At 45.0% G+C, this 13,529-nt stretch overlaps 1 protein-coding gene across 5 annotated transcripts in view; it reads right to left on the reverse strand.

Moving 5' to 3' along the window:
• Positions 1-12,719, reverse strand: part of CCDC172 (coiled-coil domain containing 172) — a 69,181-nt gene extending 56,462 nt beyond the window's left edge. The window contains exons 1-2 of one of the 5 annotated variants that reach the window (XM_053310953.1): positions 11,624-12,719; positions 10,063-10,148 (exon numbers count right to left, since the gene is read on the reverse strand). In XM_053310953.1, coding sequence (XP_053166928.1) covers positions 10,063-10,148; positions 11,624-11,702 — 165 coding nt within the window. In that variant the 5' untranslated portion in view covers positions 11,703-12,719. The other 4 variants (XM_053310952.1, XM_053310951.1, XM_053310950.1 and 1 more) reach the window with 4 other exon arrangements.
• Between the last annotated feature and the right edge of the window lie 810 nt (positions 12,720-13,529).

Raw genomic sequence — 13,529 nt, forward strand, 5'->3', positions numbered from 1 at the left:
CCCAACCGGGAGGCTACAACAAGTCTCCTGGTGTTGGGAGGCTGCCCAAAACGGCACCATGCACTCGTGTGGTGCCTTATGGGACTCCCGGGGGTCAGGAGGCCACCAAACCACGCCGGCCCAACCGGCTCCGTGACATAAGAACATAAAAACAGCCCTGCTGGATCAGGCCCAAGGCCCATCTAGTCCAGCATCCTGTTCTGCACAGTGGCCCACCAGATGCCGCTGGAAGCCACAAGCAGGAGTTGAGGGCGTGCCATCTCTCCTGCTGTTACTCCCCCGCAACTGGTACTCAGAGGCATCCTGCCTCTGAGGCTGGAGGTGGCCTGTAGCCCTCCGACTAGTAGCCATTGATAGACCTCTCCTCCATGAAGTTATCCAAACCCCTCTTAAAGTCATCCAGGTTGTTGGCTGTCACCACATCCCGTGGCAGAGAGTTCCACAAGTGGATCACGTGTTGTGTGAAACAATACTTCCGTTTGTTGGTCCCAGACCTCCTGGCAATCAATTTCATGGAGTGACCACTGGTTCTAGTGTTGTGTGAGAGGGAGAAGAATTTCTCTCTATCCACTTTCTCCACACCATGCATGATTTTATAGACCTCTATCATGTCTCCCCGCAGAGTCTTTTTTCTAAACTAAAAAGCCCCAGGTGTTGTAGTCTTGCCTCATAAGAAAGGTGCTCTAGGCCCCTGATCATCTTGGTTGCCCTCTTCTGTACCTTCTCCAGTTCAACAATGTCCTTTTTAAGATGTGGTGACCTGAATTGTACGCAGTACTCCAAGTGTGGTCACACCATAGTTTTGTATAAGGGCATTATAATATTAGCCGTTTTATTTTCAATCCCCTTCCTAATGATCCCTAGCATGGAATTGGCCTTTTTCACAGCTGCCGCACATTGAGTCGACACTTTCAATGAGCTGTCCACCACAACCCCAAGATCCCTCTCCTGGTCGGTCACCAACAGCTCAGATTCCATCAGCATATATTTAAAGTTGGGGGTTTTCGTCCCAATGTGCATCACTTTACACTTGCTAACATTGAACCGCATTTGCCATTTTGTTGCCCACTCCCCCAGTCTGGAGAGATCCTTCTGGAGCTCCTCACAATCTGTTTTGGATTTCACTACCCAGAACAGTTTGGTGTCATCTTCAAATTTGGCCACCTCGCTGCTTATCCTTGCTTCTAGATCATATATGAATAAATTAAAAAGCTGTTCCTGTTCCTGAAACAGGTTTTTTTCCAGACAGTTGTCACTTCTATTTGACTCAGTTCTTTAACTTCCATCCCCGAAAAACTTGTTTCAGGAACAGGTATATGCTCAGTATCCTCTGCTGTGAAGATGGACACAAAGAACTCATTCAGCTTCTCTGCAACCTCCATATCCTCCTTAATAATCCCTTTCATTCCCTCACTGTCTAATGGTCCAACCGCCTCCCTGGCAGGTTTCCTGCTTCTGATGTATTGAAAGAAGTTTTTGTTATTCCCCTTGATACTTTTGGCTAAATGTTCCTCAAACTCTCTTTTCACCTCCCTTATTGTCACCTTGCATTTCTTTTGCCGGAGTTTGTGTTCCTTTCTGTTTTCTTCATTTGGACAGGCCTTCCAATTTTGGAAGGAAGTCTTCTTCCCTTTTATGGCTTCCTTGACGGTACCCGTTAGCCATGCTGGCATCCTCCTGGACTTAGTGGTACCTTTCCTCCTTTTGGGTGTACAATCTAACTGGGCTTCTAGTATTGTGGTTTTGAGTAAACTCCATGCACTCTGGAGCGAAGTGACTCTCCTGAATTTTCCCTTTCAGCTTTCTTTTCACCATACTCTTCATTTTGGAGAAGTTTCCTCTTCTGAAATTCAAAACATCCATGTTAGACATCCTTGGTGATTCTCTCCCCGCATGTATGCTGAATTTGATGGCACTATGGTCACTGTTCCCTAAAGGGTCGATGACACTGACATCACGCACCAGGTCCTGGGTGCCACTCAGAATTAGGTCCAAGGTAGCCTTCTCTCTGGTTGGTTGCAAGACCAACTGATCTAGGCCACAGTCATTTAGTGTATCTAGACATTTGACCTCTTTGTCCTGACCTGACTGTTAATTTACCCAGTCTATGTGTGGGTAATTGAAGTCACGCATTATTACAGCCCTGCCTCTCCTTCACGCCTCCTTGATTCCTCCTGCAACTCTGTCACTGTTGGTGTTTTGATTCGGAGGACAATAGCACGTCCCCAGTAGCATGTTCCCTTTCAGGCCTTGTATTGTCACCCACAGGGTTTATGTGGAGGACTCCAGTCCACCTAGGTTTTCTAGCTTGTTAGATTCTATCCCTTCTTTAACATACAGTGCTACCCCTCCTCCAAGGCGCCCCTCCCTATCCTTTCTATAGAGTTTATACCCAGGGATAACAGTGTCCCACTGGTTCTCACTGTTCCACCATGTTTCTGTTATGCCCACTATATCTATTTCTGTGTTAGCAACCAAGCACTCCAGCTCACCCATCTTGGCTCGGAGGCTTATGGCATTGGCATATAAGCACCTATACGCTGAATCTCTTGCCTGATGTGTGCTATTATTTTGACTCTTTGACCTGCTGGCACAGGCTCCCATCTGCTCTTTATGAGGTTCTGCTCTGTCCCCTTCTCTTTTATCTGAATCCTTTGCACCTGCACACTTTAAGGGATGGCTTTTGCCAAACAGGATACTGCCCAGCTCCCATCGGCAGTTCCCCAGACATCATTTTAAAAGCTGCTCTGCAACCTTTTTGATTTTAAGCGCCAGCAGTCTGGTTTCATCTTGGTTCAAGTGCAGCCCGTCCCTTTTGTACAGGCCTTGCTTGCCCCAAAATGTATCCCAGTGCCTAACAAATCTAAACTCCTCCTCCCGGCACCAACGTCTCATCCACACATTGAAACCCTTCAGCTCTGCCTGTCTAACTGTACCTGTGTGTGGAACAGGTAGCATTTCTGAGAATGCTACCTTGGGGGTCCTGGACTTCAAAATGCTACCTATCAGCCTAAATTGGGCTTCCAGGACCTCCCAACTACATTTCCCCACTTCGTTGGTGCCAACGTGCACCACGACAGCTCTCTCCTCCCCAGCACTGCCTAGGAGCCTGTCTAGACGCTGTGTGATGTCTGCAACCTTCACACCAGGCAGGCAAGTCACCGTGTGGGCAACACGCGGGTCACAAACCCATCTCTCTATACCTCTAATGATCAAATCACCCACTACAAGGAGGCCCCCGCCCAGAGGAGTATCCCCCGTGTGAGAGGATATGGGCTCATCATCCATGGAAGGGGTCCCTTCTAAAGGAGCATTTTCTTCTTCTTCAGACTGATGTCCTCCTTGCCCCAGACCTTCATTCTCCCTGACAGCAGAGGAGCTACCAGCCCTGGAGTGGGGTGCCTCTATCACTTCCCTGAAGGTCTCGACCACATGCCTCTCTGTCTCTCTGAGCTTATCCACATCTGCCACCTTGGTCTCAAGAGAACGAATTTGTCCCCTGAGGGCCAGGAGCTCCTTGCACCGAGCACACACCCATGACTTCTGCCCATGGGGCAAATAGTCATACACGTGGCACTCTGTGCAATACACTGGGAAGTGCCCCTTCCCCTACTGACTTTCTGTCCTCATACTGTTTTTGTTGGCTGTTTACAGTATTTAGAAATAGTTTATTAGAAGTAGTTTATTATCTGTTTATTAGATAGTTTATTAGGACAGGTCTCAGCTGTAGGTCAGCTATTTATCTGTCCAAACAGCCTTTCCCAAGAATATGAGGGATACGAGGGAGGGATTTGTACTTACGTTCTCTTCTCCACCAGGCTCCTTGTGATCCCAGGGGTTTGTTCCAGGTTCCCCCACACACTTCCCACTAAACTCCTGCAAAACTCTTACGTCCTGTTTGCTATCCCTGTTCACTATGCTCTCGGGCCTTCACCTCTTATGTAGAGTAGCCTTCCAACTGAGACACAGGATGTGAGTCAAGGGAATGTGGGGCCTCTCCCAGCCTTAGCTAACTCCACCCCCTCCAGGAAGGGACAACAAAGTAAAACGCTGGAGCCCTAACAAATCCTAGCCCTGGGAAATGCTAACCCTAGCAAATCTCTCTCTCTCTCTCTCTCTCTCTCTCTCTCTCTCTCTCTCTCTCTCTCTCTCACACACACACACACACACACACACACACACACACACACACTAAGACCTACCCCTTAAAGAGAAAAAGCCCCTGAAAATCTCCCCTCTTCCTGTTAGTTTGTTTAAAAGGGAAAAGGTGACGAAGCTGGTAATCATCTGGGCAGCTGATCCAACTACCCAGAGAGGACTTCTTGCTCATCGACGGGGAGAATGGGTCAAGTCTACTCTCCCCGCAAACCCACTTTTGGCTTTACACACAGATTGAGTGTAGAGCCTTTATTAGGGATGTGCAGTCCGGTTCGAGTTCAAACCGGCTCAGTTTGAAGGTTCCAACTCGGACCAGACAGGGTTCTGGTTTTGCCCTTCTGGTCCAAGTTCGAACTGAATTCGGACCAGTTCAAAGGTGCCATGGACTCCCTAGGGCCTGTTTGTTTCTCTGCTGTGTCTGTCCTCCATTTTGTGTGTCATTGTTTTGCTCCCTTCTGTCCTCCATTTTGTGAGCCTTGTTGCGCTCAATTTGCAGACTTTGCATTGGCTGGACTATTGATCCTGTGATTGGCCAGAATGAGTCTTGTGCTCTGGTAGGCTGCTGACTGTGCCACTGTTTGAGAGCTGGCACCCTGTTGGCCAAGGGGGGAGTGCAAAGGTGGGGGCTTCCAAAGGAGGGAGTTTCAAACCTATTTAAGCCAAGCCTCTGGCCTGGAAAATTCTCTTTGGCTGCAGTTGTTGGATCTGGACCGTATACTCTGAGCTCTGAGCTAACTGCTGGTGTGAGTCCTTCAGACTGTGCTGCTCTTTTCTTTTCCCCCTCTTCCCCCTTTCTTGCCTTCTCTCTGCCCTGCCCTGTGTGTCCTCTTTGTCTTCTTGTCTTCTTCTCCTGTGTCCTGCCACTCCCCAGAGTACGGGTTGGGGCTGCCCCAAATCTACATTATATCCTATGGGAATTTTTTTTAAAAAAAAAAATCACCATTAATACTAGGAGCACCCAATTGCCTTGGGAATTGGTGTGTGGTGGGCAGGGTTTTTTTTGCCCCTAAGTACTCCACATAGGGAATTATGGGCAATAATGACAAATATTTTTAAAAGTCATTTAAAATTGTAGGAATGTCCAACTGATTTAGGGTTTGGGTAGTAGTTGGCACCCAAGGGTGCCTATCACTCAACCTACTTTTTGAGGCTCGAACCAGTTCAAACTGATTCAAAAAGGTTCGAATTTGAACTAAACTGCTGGGGGGGGGGCGGTTCGAGCAAAACCAAAACTTAACCACCCCTCCCAGTTTAAACCCGGTTCGAATTTAAACTGAACCGGTGAACCAGTTTTGTGCACATCCCTAGCCTTTATATGTGCTTATGTATTCATGAAAATTATATATGTATGCAATGCAAACATAATTTGGAGAAGAAATGGGCAGGGCAATGCTATGGTCCAACCTAAAATGTCCACTGCTATACCAGAGTTTATACTATCATAACTAATTGGGTTTCTATGTTCTTCTAGCAGCTACATAAGATAAGACACACAATAGTAGTGAAAACGAAATCCAGCAAAGCAGCAATAGACATTCCCAAAGACCTGCTACTCACAACTCTGCTCCTGATGATGTCCATAAATGGTGAGAACACCTCACTTACTTTGCTTAATTAATTCAACACCCTCATTACAGACAAGGCACAAATTCAGTGACAGGAAACATTCACAATGCCATCATAAATATACCAAATGCTGAAACTCATCATGTTAGGTGGGAAGCATCCCATCAACACAGGCAAGATGTGAAAGACCCAAGCAGCACAATAACCCTTCTGCCAGGGGAAAAGACAGGCACATAGAGAGAGGGGAAGGGATGTGATAAGTGACATGACAGTCAGCTGCCTAATGTCTCCTCGGGGAATGTGTATTCTCCCCCTAAAGGTACAATCCCTGCTTGAGGAAAGAGCAGCCTTTTTTACAGGCACACACAGAAAGGCAAGAAATGTGAGTATAGTAAAAAAAGACAGGCAAAGGCAGCCAATGCTCATATGAGCAGCCCACTGGGAAGGTGGGTGCCAAGTGTGATGCCCCCTAGAATGGAGGAAATATATCCTCTGAAAAAAGGCACTTGCAGGTGAGACAATACAAACAATGCCAGAGAACTTGGGGGCAGAGGGCACCACATCTGCAGCAGCAGACCCAGAAGGCACTGCCTAAGGGGCACATTGGAGCAGATATGCAGTTTACAGCAAGTAGAAAAGCAAACTCTAGGCATTACTACTACAGTAGAATCCTCCTCTAGGAAGAAATAGGTGGTGTTCCTGACACAGCAGAAGTACTGCTTATTTTTGAGCATTCTTGCTGACTGGTGGGGGGAACTTTACCCCTGGTGCACAGTCACTAATGAGATTGAGAAATAATAACAAATGACTCTAATGTTTAGGGGATGTCATACAAATAAGGACTGTTTCTGTCCTATGCTGCCCTTGTCATCTCCGGCACATCTGCAAAGGCACCCATGCCACTGTGATCATGGCCTAATGAGATCTGCTGCCCATTCAAGTAGCCTTGAGGCACAGTACTCCAACCCTGTGAGATTTGTATTGGCCTTACATCCTGAGTTCCTGGATGTTTGTGTGGGGAGTCCTGAGGCAGGATACTTGCAAGTGTTCTGAGAAGACAAATGTTAGCAATTTGTTCTTTCTCTATGTGTTCTGAGGCCAGTAAAAAGCATATACAGAGACATCATAGATATAAAACCTAAAATACAGTAAATGGAAAGAAATCTTGGGAAGTCAGTCTCTGAGGTGATTTGGAATTGGATCTAAACAAACATTACACATCTTACATATTGTACAAATCTTAGAGTTTCCACAAAATTGTGTTTAGATGGTATCTGTCGGGCTTCCCTACCCTCCTCCATGAGGCAGGGTTGTTTACCTGGTCAAACGGTGGTGTGCTGAGAGAGGCTGAGGGCTCCAGTTCCTGGGAGCCCAGCAATTCCCTTGCAGAAGTCAGCAAGGGCTTGGAGAGGCGGGCAACAGCTACTGGGAGCGGGTGGGGTGGGTGCAGCCAAAGAAGCAGCAGAGTGGTGGAGATGGAATAATGATGAAGTCTGCCCCACAGCTGCAGCCCTGTGTGGAAATGCTAGTGAGCGGGGGGGGGGGGGTAGAGTTGGAGGGAAAGGCTCCTTGGGAGGCCAGGGATTGGGTGGTCAATCCACTTGCCTGGCCAGGGGAGAAGGAGCAAGCTGGAAGCAGGGAGGAGTGTCCTAAATGTAGGGCTTTATTTAAGGCAAGGGCTGCCGAAAATGAGATGATAAGTAGGGATGGGGTTTGTTGGTCTGGTGGACTCCCGGAGAGGAACACAGAGCTTTGCTCCTACTGATAGGTGAAGGAGTGGAGTGAATATACTTCCCTCCTCCCCAACTCTGAGGCAATGCCCGTGCCTGTAATTTAGTGTGAGAGGGTGGGAAGGTTAACTGGAGAATTCCTCCTCCCTAAACACGGACAGTATCTTATACCATCCGGATGCGGCCATATATATATGCAACAATTAATAACATTTACCGAAGATGTGGCAATTCTGGAGCAAGTCTGGCTCCTATTTTCTGAAGCTGTCCTAAAATTGTTTCCGACTGGCTACTGATTGTAGAGAATATTGAATAAATGATCGGTCATGATTTATCTTTGGATCCAGAAGTACTGTTCTGCTATTTGAAATATCTGGTAATGCAGGATGCTATTGAAAAGGTGGTCATTTTATTCACAACAGCCAAAATAGCTATAAATGAGGAAATGTTGCCTCCTCCATCTATCTCAGAATGGCTATTGAAAAAATGGGACATGGTCTGTACTGTGAAATTGACTAATAGTTGACGCATAAGAGGGCAGACAGAAAAATAGTATGTTTATTCAGAGGTGAGAATGAACTAATTTATCATATAAGGTAGATAATACTGTGCAGTCTTATGCTTGATTATATTTAATAAGCATTGAATGAATACAGAGATGATATTTAAGTTATATGCTAGATACTTTTTAAGCTGCTTTTTTATTCTATAGACCACATTGTTGTTTAAATCACTAACATGCAATCATTATATATGTATTATTCCCTATTCCAATAAAAATGTTTTCTGAGGCCATGCTCTTTGTCCAAAGTACCCTTTCACCTTAGCACATATCACCAGTGTTCCCCCCCTGTGTGTTCTTAAGGGTGTATGACCTGAGGTCAGAGCGATCTAGCTGAGCAACCCCCACAGACATATTCCTGGATGCAAAAAGGGCGCCCAGGGAGGGAGAGAGAGAAGTGAAAATAGTTTAATCCATTGGGGCAAAGCATATTGGCTGCTCTTGTGAGGTGAATTGTCTCTTGAAAAATAAATTAAGATACTAACCAAACATGCAAGTTAATAGGCACTGACTTTCATGTAATTAATTCTGTGGGTTAAAGCTGTAATTGGTTTAGGAATGCTTTTCTAGCTTTCCTCATTAGTAATTCACAGTAATTGTTCCCTCACTTTCAAGCCCCTCTGTATCTACCATGGAAACGATAACTGTAAGTCAAAATGAGTCAATAGCAAATTAGTGATATACAAATAGAATGATTGTCATAAATGATTTTACAAGCAGCTATACAATTAGGCTATTCTCACAACCAGGAGGAAACGGGCCAAGGGAGCCTAGCCCGACTCCTCCTAGCTGTGTGCTGCCACAGGAGCCATGTGGCTCCTGGCAGCAAACCTCACAAAACACTCCTATCCTTAAACAAGATTAGTGGAGCAAACACTCCGCTAACCTCGTTTAGTGATCGTGTGCTGCCATGGCGCAGTTTTGTGCCGGGGCAACACACAAGCAGACACCCAACTGGGAGGCTACAACAAGCCTCCTAGCCTCAGGGGTCTCTCTGAGATGCCCCACGCACTCACGTGGGGCATGCTGGGACTTCTGAGGGCCGAGTGGCCCCCGATCCCTGCCGCCCCTACCGGCTCCGTGATGGAGCTGGTAACTGTGTGGGTGGCTGATCTGGCCGCCCAGGGACGGCTCCCTTCTCGTGTGCTGGGAGAGCGGGCTAAGTCCGCTCTCCCCACTCACCAACTCGAGGCGCTTCACTTTGCTTGCGTGAAGTGCCTCAATATGTATCACTGTGTAATCAGCAAGAGAAGACAATGGGGTTCCTGTTCTGTTACCTTACTGCGGTAATGAAAAATGAAGCATATGAAGGAGGAGAGCTGGTCTTGTGGTAGTAAGCATGAATTGTCCCCCTTGCTAAGAAGTGTATGCCCTGATTTACATTTGAATGGGAGACTACATGTGTGAGCTCTGTAAGATATTTCCCTTAGGGGATGGGCTACTCTGGGAAGAGCATTTGCATGCTTGCATACAGAAGGTTCCAAATTCTCTCCCTGGCATTTCCAAGATAGTGCTAAGAGACTCCTGCCTGTAACCTTGGAGAAGAGGCTTGCCAGTCTGTGTAGACAATACTGAGCTGGATGAACCAATGGTCTGACTCAGTATAAAGCAGCTCACAATGTTCCTAAGTAAACCTAATACATACTTTTCAACAGCTCTATAGTTTCTATATTTCTATATGGTAGCTAGGTCTTCAATTCGTTTGTGGATTTGACAAAGAAGGTTTAATTTTTTAATCAAAAATTAAATGGATGGATAGCCTGCAACCCTCCCCTGCTTTTTTTTTTTTTAGAAATTGCAGGACCCTTGACAGCCCTTGAAACCAGACAGAATATCCATGTTTTACATGGATATGAATTTTCCTCAAAATGTTGTTAACTGACACAAAATGACAAGAAGCATGAGAGAATTCAATACCAATAAATATGATGACAACTTACGTGAACAGTGGATGCTCTGTAGGACAGTAATATATATGCCTCATTTTTAAGGCATACAGCTTAACTGCATTAATCGATTAACTCAACATAGCAGTTTCTACCCTACCTGAATTTCTAATTGTCTATTTGCTTCATCCAGTTGTTCTGTTATTTGTTTTACTTTCTCACTAGTTAGTGTTATTCTTTGTTTAACTGCAAAACAAAATGAACTTTTAGACATGTGGAAGAAATTAGTGCAAACAATCTTGTAAAATGGCTGGTTATAGGAAAATGGAGAAGCAAAAAAAGGCAAAGGTTCAACCAGTGATGGGCATTTCATGCAGGGAAACTCTTATAAGTTTGAGGATTACTGCTAAACTGCCTGTGGTCAAGGGTAGTCAACTCCAAAAGGAACCCTACAGTCCCAAATTTGGAATAAAGTCATCTTTGAAGGTTGAAGGGATGAGTTACACAGATACTTTGTGGCTAAGGATTCATTTCCCAGTTCATCAGGAACTCAAGACATTTCTGTTGAGCTGTTTCTCACATCTCTTGTTTTTGATGAAATGCTCTGCTGTCTCACTCCTAGGTGTCAGGGTGTAAGTAAACTAGCTGTTCTGCAACCAAGTTGCCTGGAAGGTTTTCACATGGAGCTTTTAAAGCCCTTTAACTCACATCTCCTCTGGAATGGAGGGTGCGCGTTCACATATCGGCCAGATTTACCCAGAAGTCCCTGTGAGTTATCATGGAGCAGTTCACACACAATTTGGGTTTTTCACTGTGCATTAGAATGTAGCCCGTACCAATTTATATCTGGGGTTAAAAAATCCATTATTTGCATCAGTTTTTTGGGACAACTTTGCTGTAAAGCCTCCCAGTAAACTCGTGGTAAAGCCTGCTGTGTGTAAAAGTCCCAGGCGATAGCCTTAAACGGTATCTGTGATGGCAAGTGGTGGAGAGACAGGTGGAGAGACAGGTGGAGCACTGACAGCTTGTATGATTCCAGTCGAATGGTACAGTTGGACTTGGAGGGCATATGCACAAAAGGTAACTTGCGCTGGCATAACTAAAGATATAAATTACAACTGACAATAATGTCTGTTCCAGTCACTGGATGTAGGAATCTTAAGGACAGAAAAAGGAGTCCTTAAGATTTACAGATGTACTGTAAATCTCAAGATGTTAAAAATCTTGGGCTGAAATAATTGTGAGATTATCTTCAATGACAAGATGTTTATCAATTAATCAATTAGAGCTCTTTTAGTTTGCTTCTCAGACCTTGAGAAACAGTCACATTTTCTGGTGTTTCTTCTTCAGTCAAGACAAGAGCATTACTTTTATAGTGAAAGGTTCTTCTCTTATTCTGAGTCTCTCACAACTTTCCTAAAATCATAAATGTGAGGTGCAGCCTACTGCTGTACATGTTAACTTGGATGCAAGCCCCATCAGGTTTAATGGAGTTTACTTTTAAGTAAGTGAGGATAAGGTTTAAATGTTACTTACGTTTTATGTTTAAAATTCCAGTGGATGACCCAGTGTTGGGGCAGATTTTTTTTTTTTTTAAACATACAATCACATTAACTGAGTGAGGAAAAAATAGTCAAGAACTCTCAACTGGCAACATGGCAAGCCGTATACTCCGTTGGTCACAGTGCATCACCTCAAATAACATAAAGATGACCACCAACCTTGGTGCATAAGGCGCCTCTTCTCCTCTGCTTTCTGCTCTGTCAGGAGGATTTGCTGAAACAGAGAGTCTAAGCTCATTTCTGCTCTGCCTCTTTGGGATTCAATGATGGAATATAGGATTTTATCTCTTTTTCCACTGTAGAACTGGAGTAAGATATTAAGGGCCTGCTTGAGGGGATGAAAATGCTAACCCTTCGCTTTCTTGATGACTACTTTGTCCTTTATCCTCCCCCTCCCCTGCCACTACCTCAACTCATTCCTGCTAAGCTTAACTCTGCAATTTACACAGAGAGCTGGTAACTAAAAGAGTAAACAAATCTGGACAGAACCACTTCAGACTGTAGGTGGAGCTTTTTTTAATCCCTCACTTGTTCAAGCAAGCAAACCTCCCTGTTTCTCCCTAAATTAGAGCATGAGGAAGAGGTAGGCCCTCTCCTTCCGTGTTACATGCAGAGAGCTTTCTTTGAGTGGGAATATTCAAGAACATGATTCTCCACCTACAAATTGAAGTGGCACAGTCTAGAATTCAGCCTCCTCAGCCTCCCATTTTATTTTTCATGTGTTAAAGTAGCTTACTCTAGATGGAGGAGAGCAGAGGTGTAGAATGTAAACATGGCCGGAGAATGTTTTTGCCTTTCCTCTTTTCTCATTTCACTACAAACAGTAATATTTGTCTGCCTTATTTGAAAACAAGATGTGCTCTCTCGCGTGCTCTCTCTCTGCGACCATTAAGGAAAAGAGAACCAAACAGGCAAAGCCCAGGAATGGGTTAGAAGGTGGATTTAGGGGGAATGGAGCAAACTGTGAGAAAGTTGTCCCTGCTGGGCGTGGTACAGAGGGGGGAAATTTGTTTTTGTAAGAGTAGAATTAAATTTCTTAGGGCTGCTTTATAGATAAATTGGTTGTATTTTTAGGTTGGTATTTTAGATTTACATGGGCCCCTTCTAACAGTTCAAATATATAAATTAGCAACAGCTAAAAACAAAAAAATACAAGTTAAAAACAGAAGTACAGAAGGAGAGTAAAAACTAAAAAAGACCACTAGGTCCTCTTGTGGCCCAAAAGCATGTATACTGAGAGCAACCTTCACCTGACTACAAAAGGTTGTGAGGGAGTATGTCTCTACAGGGGGGGAAGTTCCATAACCTGGTGGTAACAACTGAGAAGACCCTGTTCTGTACACACAGCAACTGTGTGCATGGTGTGTTACCAGCTGAGCCTATTCTGCCTGCTCCCAGAAGCCTCCCTGGTTGCAACTGCATCTCTAGGCTTAGATATTGCACTTTAGTTATGCTCAGGAGCTACATATGGGGACAATTTGCTTAGTTGGCAGTGGCCTGGTTACCCCTAGATTTGGGCTGCAAGTAACACAAATTACAAAGGGGCTTAGCTTCACACACCCTCTCCCTATGTGGGGGCTTGGCTAAGCAGACTCTAGAACTAGCTATTGCAAGTTATCTGGCATCTGAAGTCATTTTGGACTTGGGATGAACTCTAAAACTCCCCTCATCCTCTTGCAAGAGAGATAACACCTGATGCTAATGAAACAATTTGGCCAGGAAAGGTAGACAGATAAAGATAAATGCAGCAGCAGCCTCTCTCACAAAAGGGATGAGGGGAGTTTTAGAGTCAGTGATGTAACTTTGAAAAGGTTCACATTAAAACTTTTGATAGAATTTATAGAAGTGCCCCCAAAGTACCTTTTGGGATATAAGTATCCCTAACCCATGATTATACACTTGGGACTCCACTGTGCTACAAGTGCTCCCTTGTGCTTTACACTTGGGACTCCATCAGACTGCAACAAGGACTTCAACAAGACCATCTTCATGCTCCCCTTGTGATTTACACTGGGGACTTCATTGCAACAAGAACTCTAGCAGACCACCTTGGTGTTCCCCTCTC

Source organism: Hemicordylus capensis, chromosome 3 (genome assembly GCF_027244095.1).
Source record: "Hemicordylus capensis ecotype Gifberg chromosome 3, rHemCap1.1.pri, whole genome shotgun sequence".
Lineage (NCBI taxonomy): Eukaryota > Metazoa > Chordata > Lepidosauria > Squamata > Cordylidae > Hemicordylus > Hemicordylus capensis.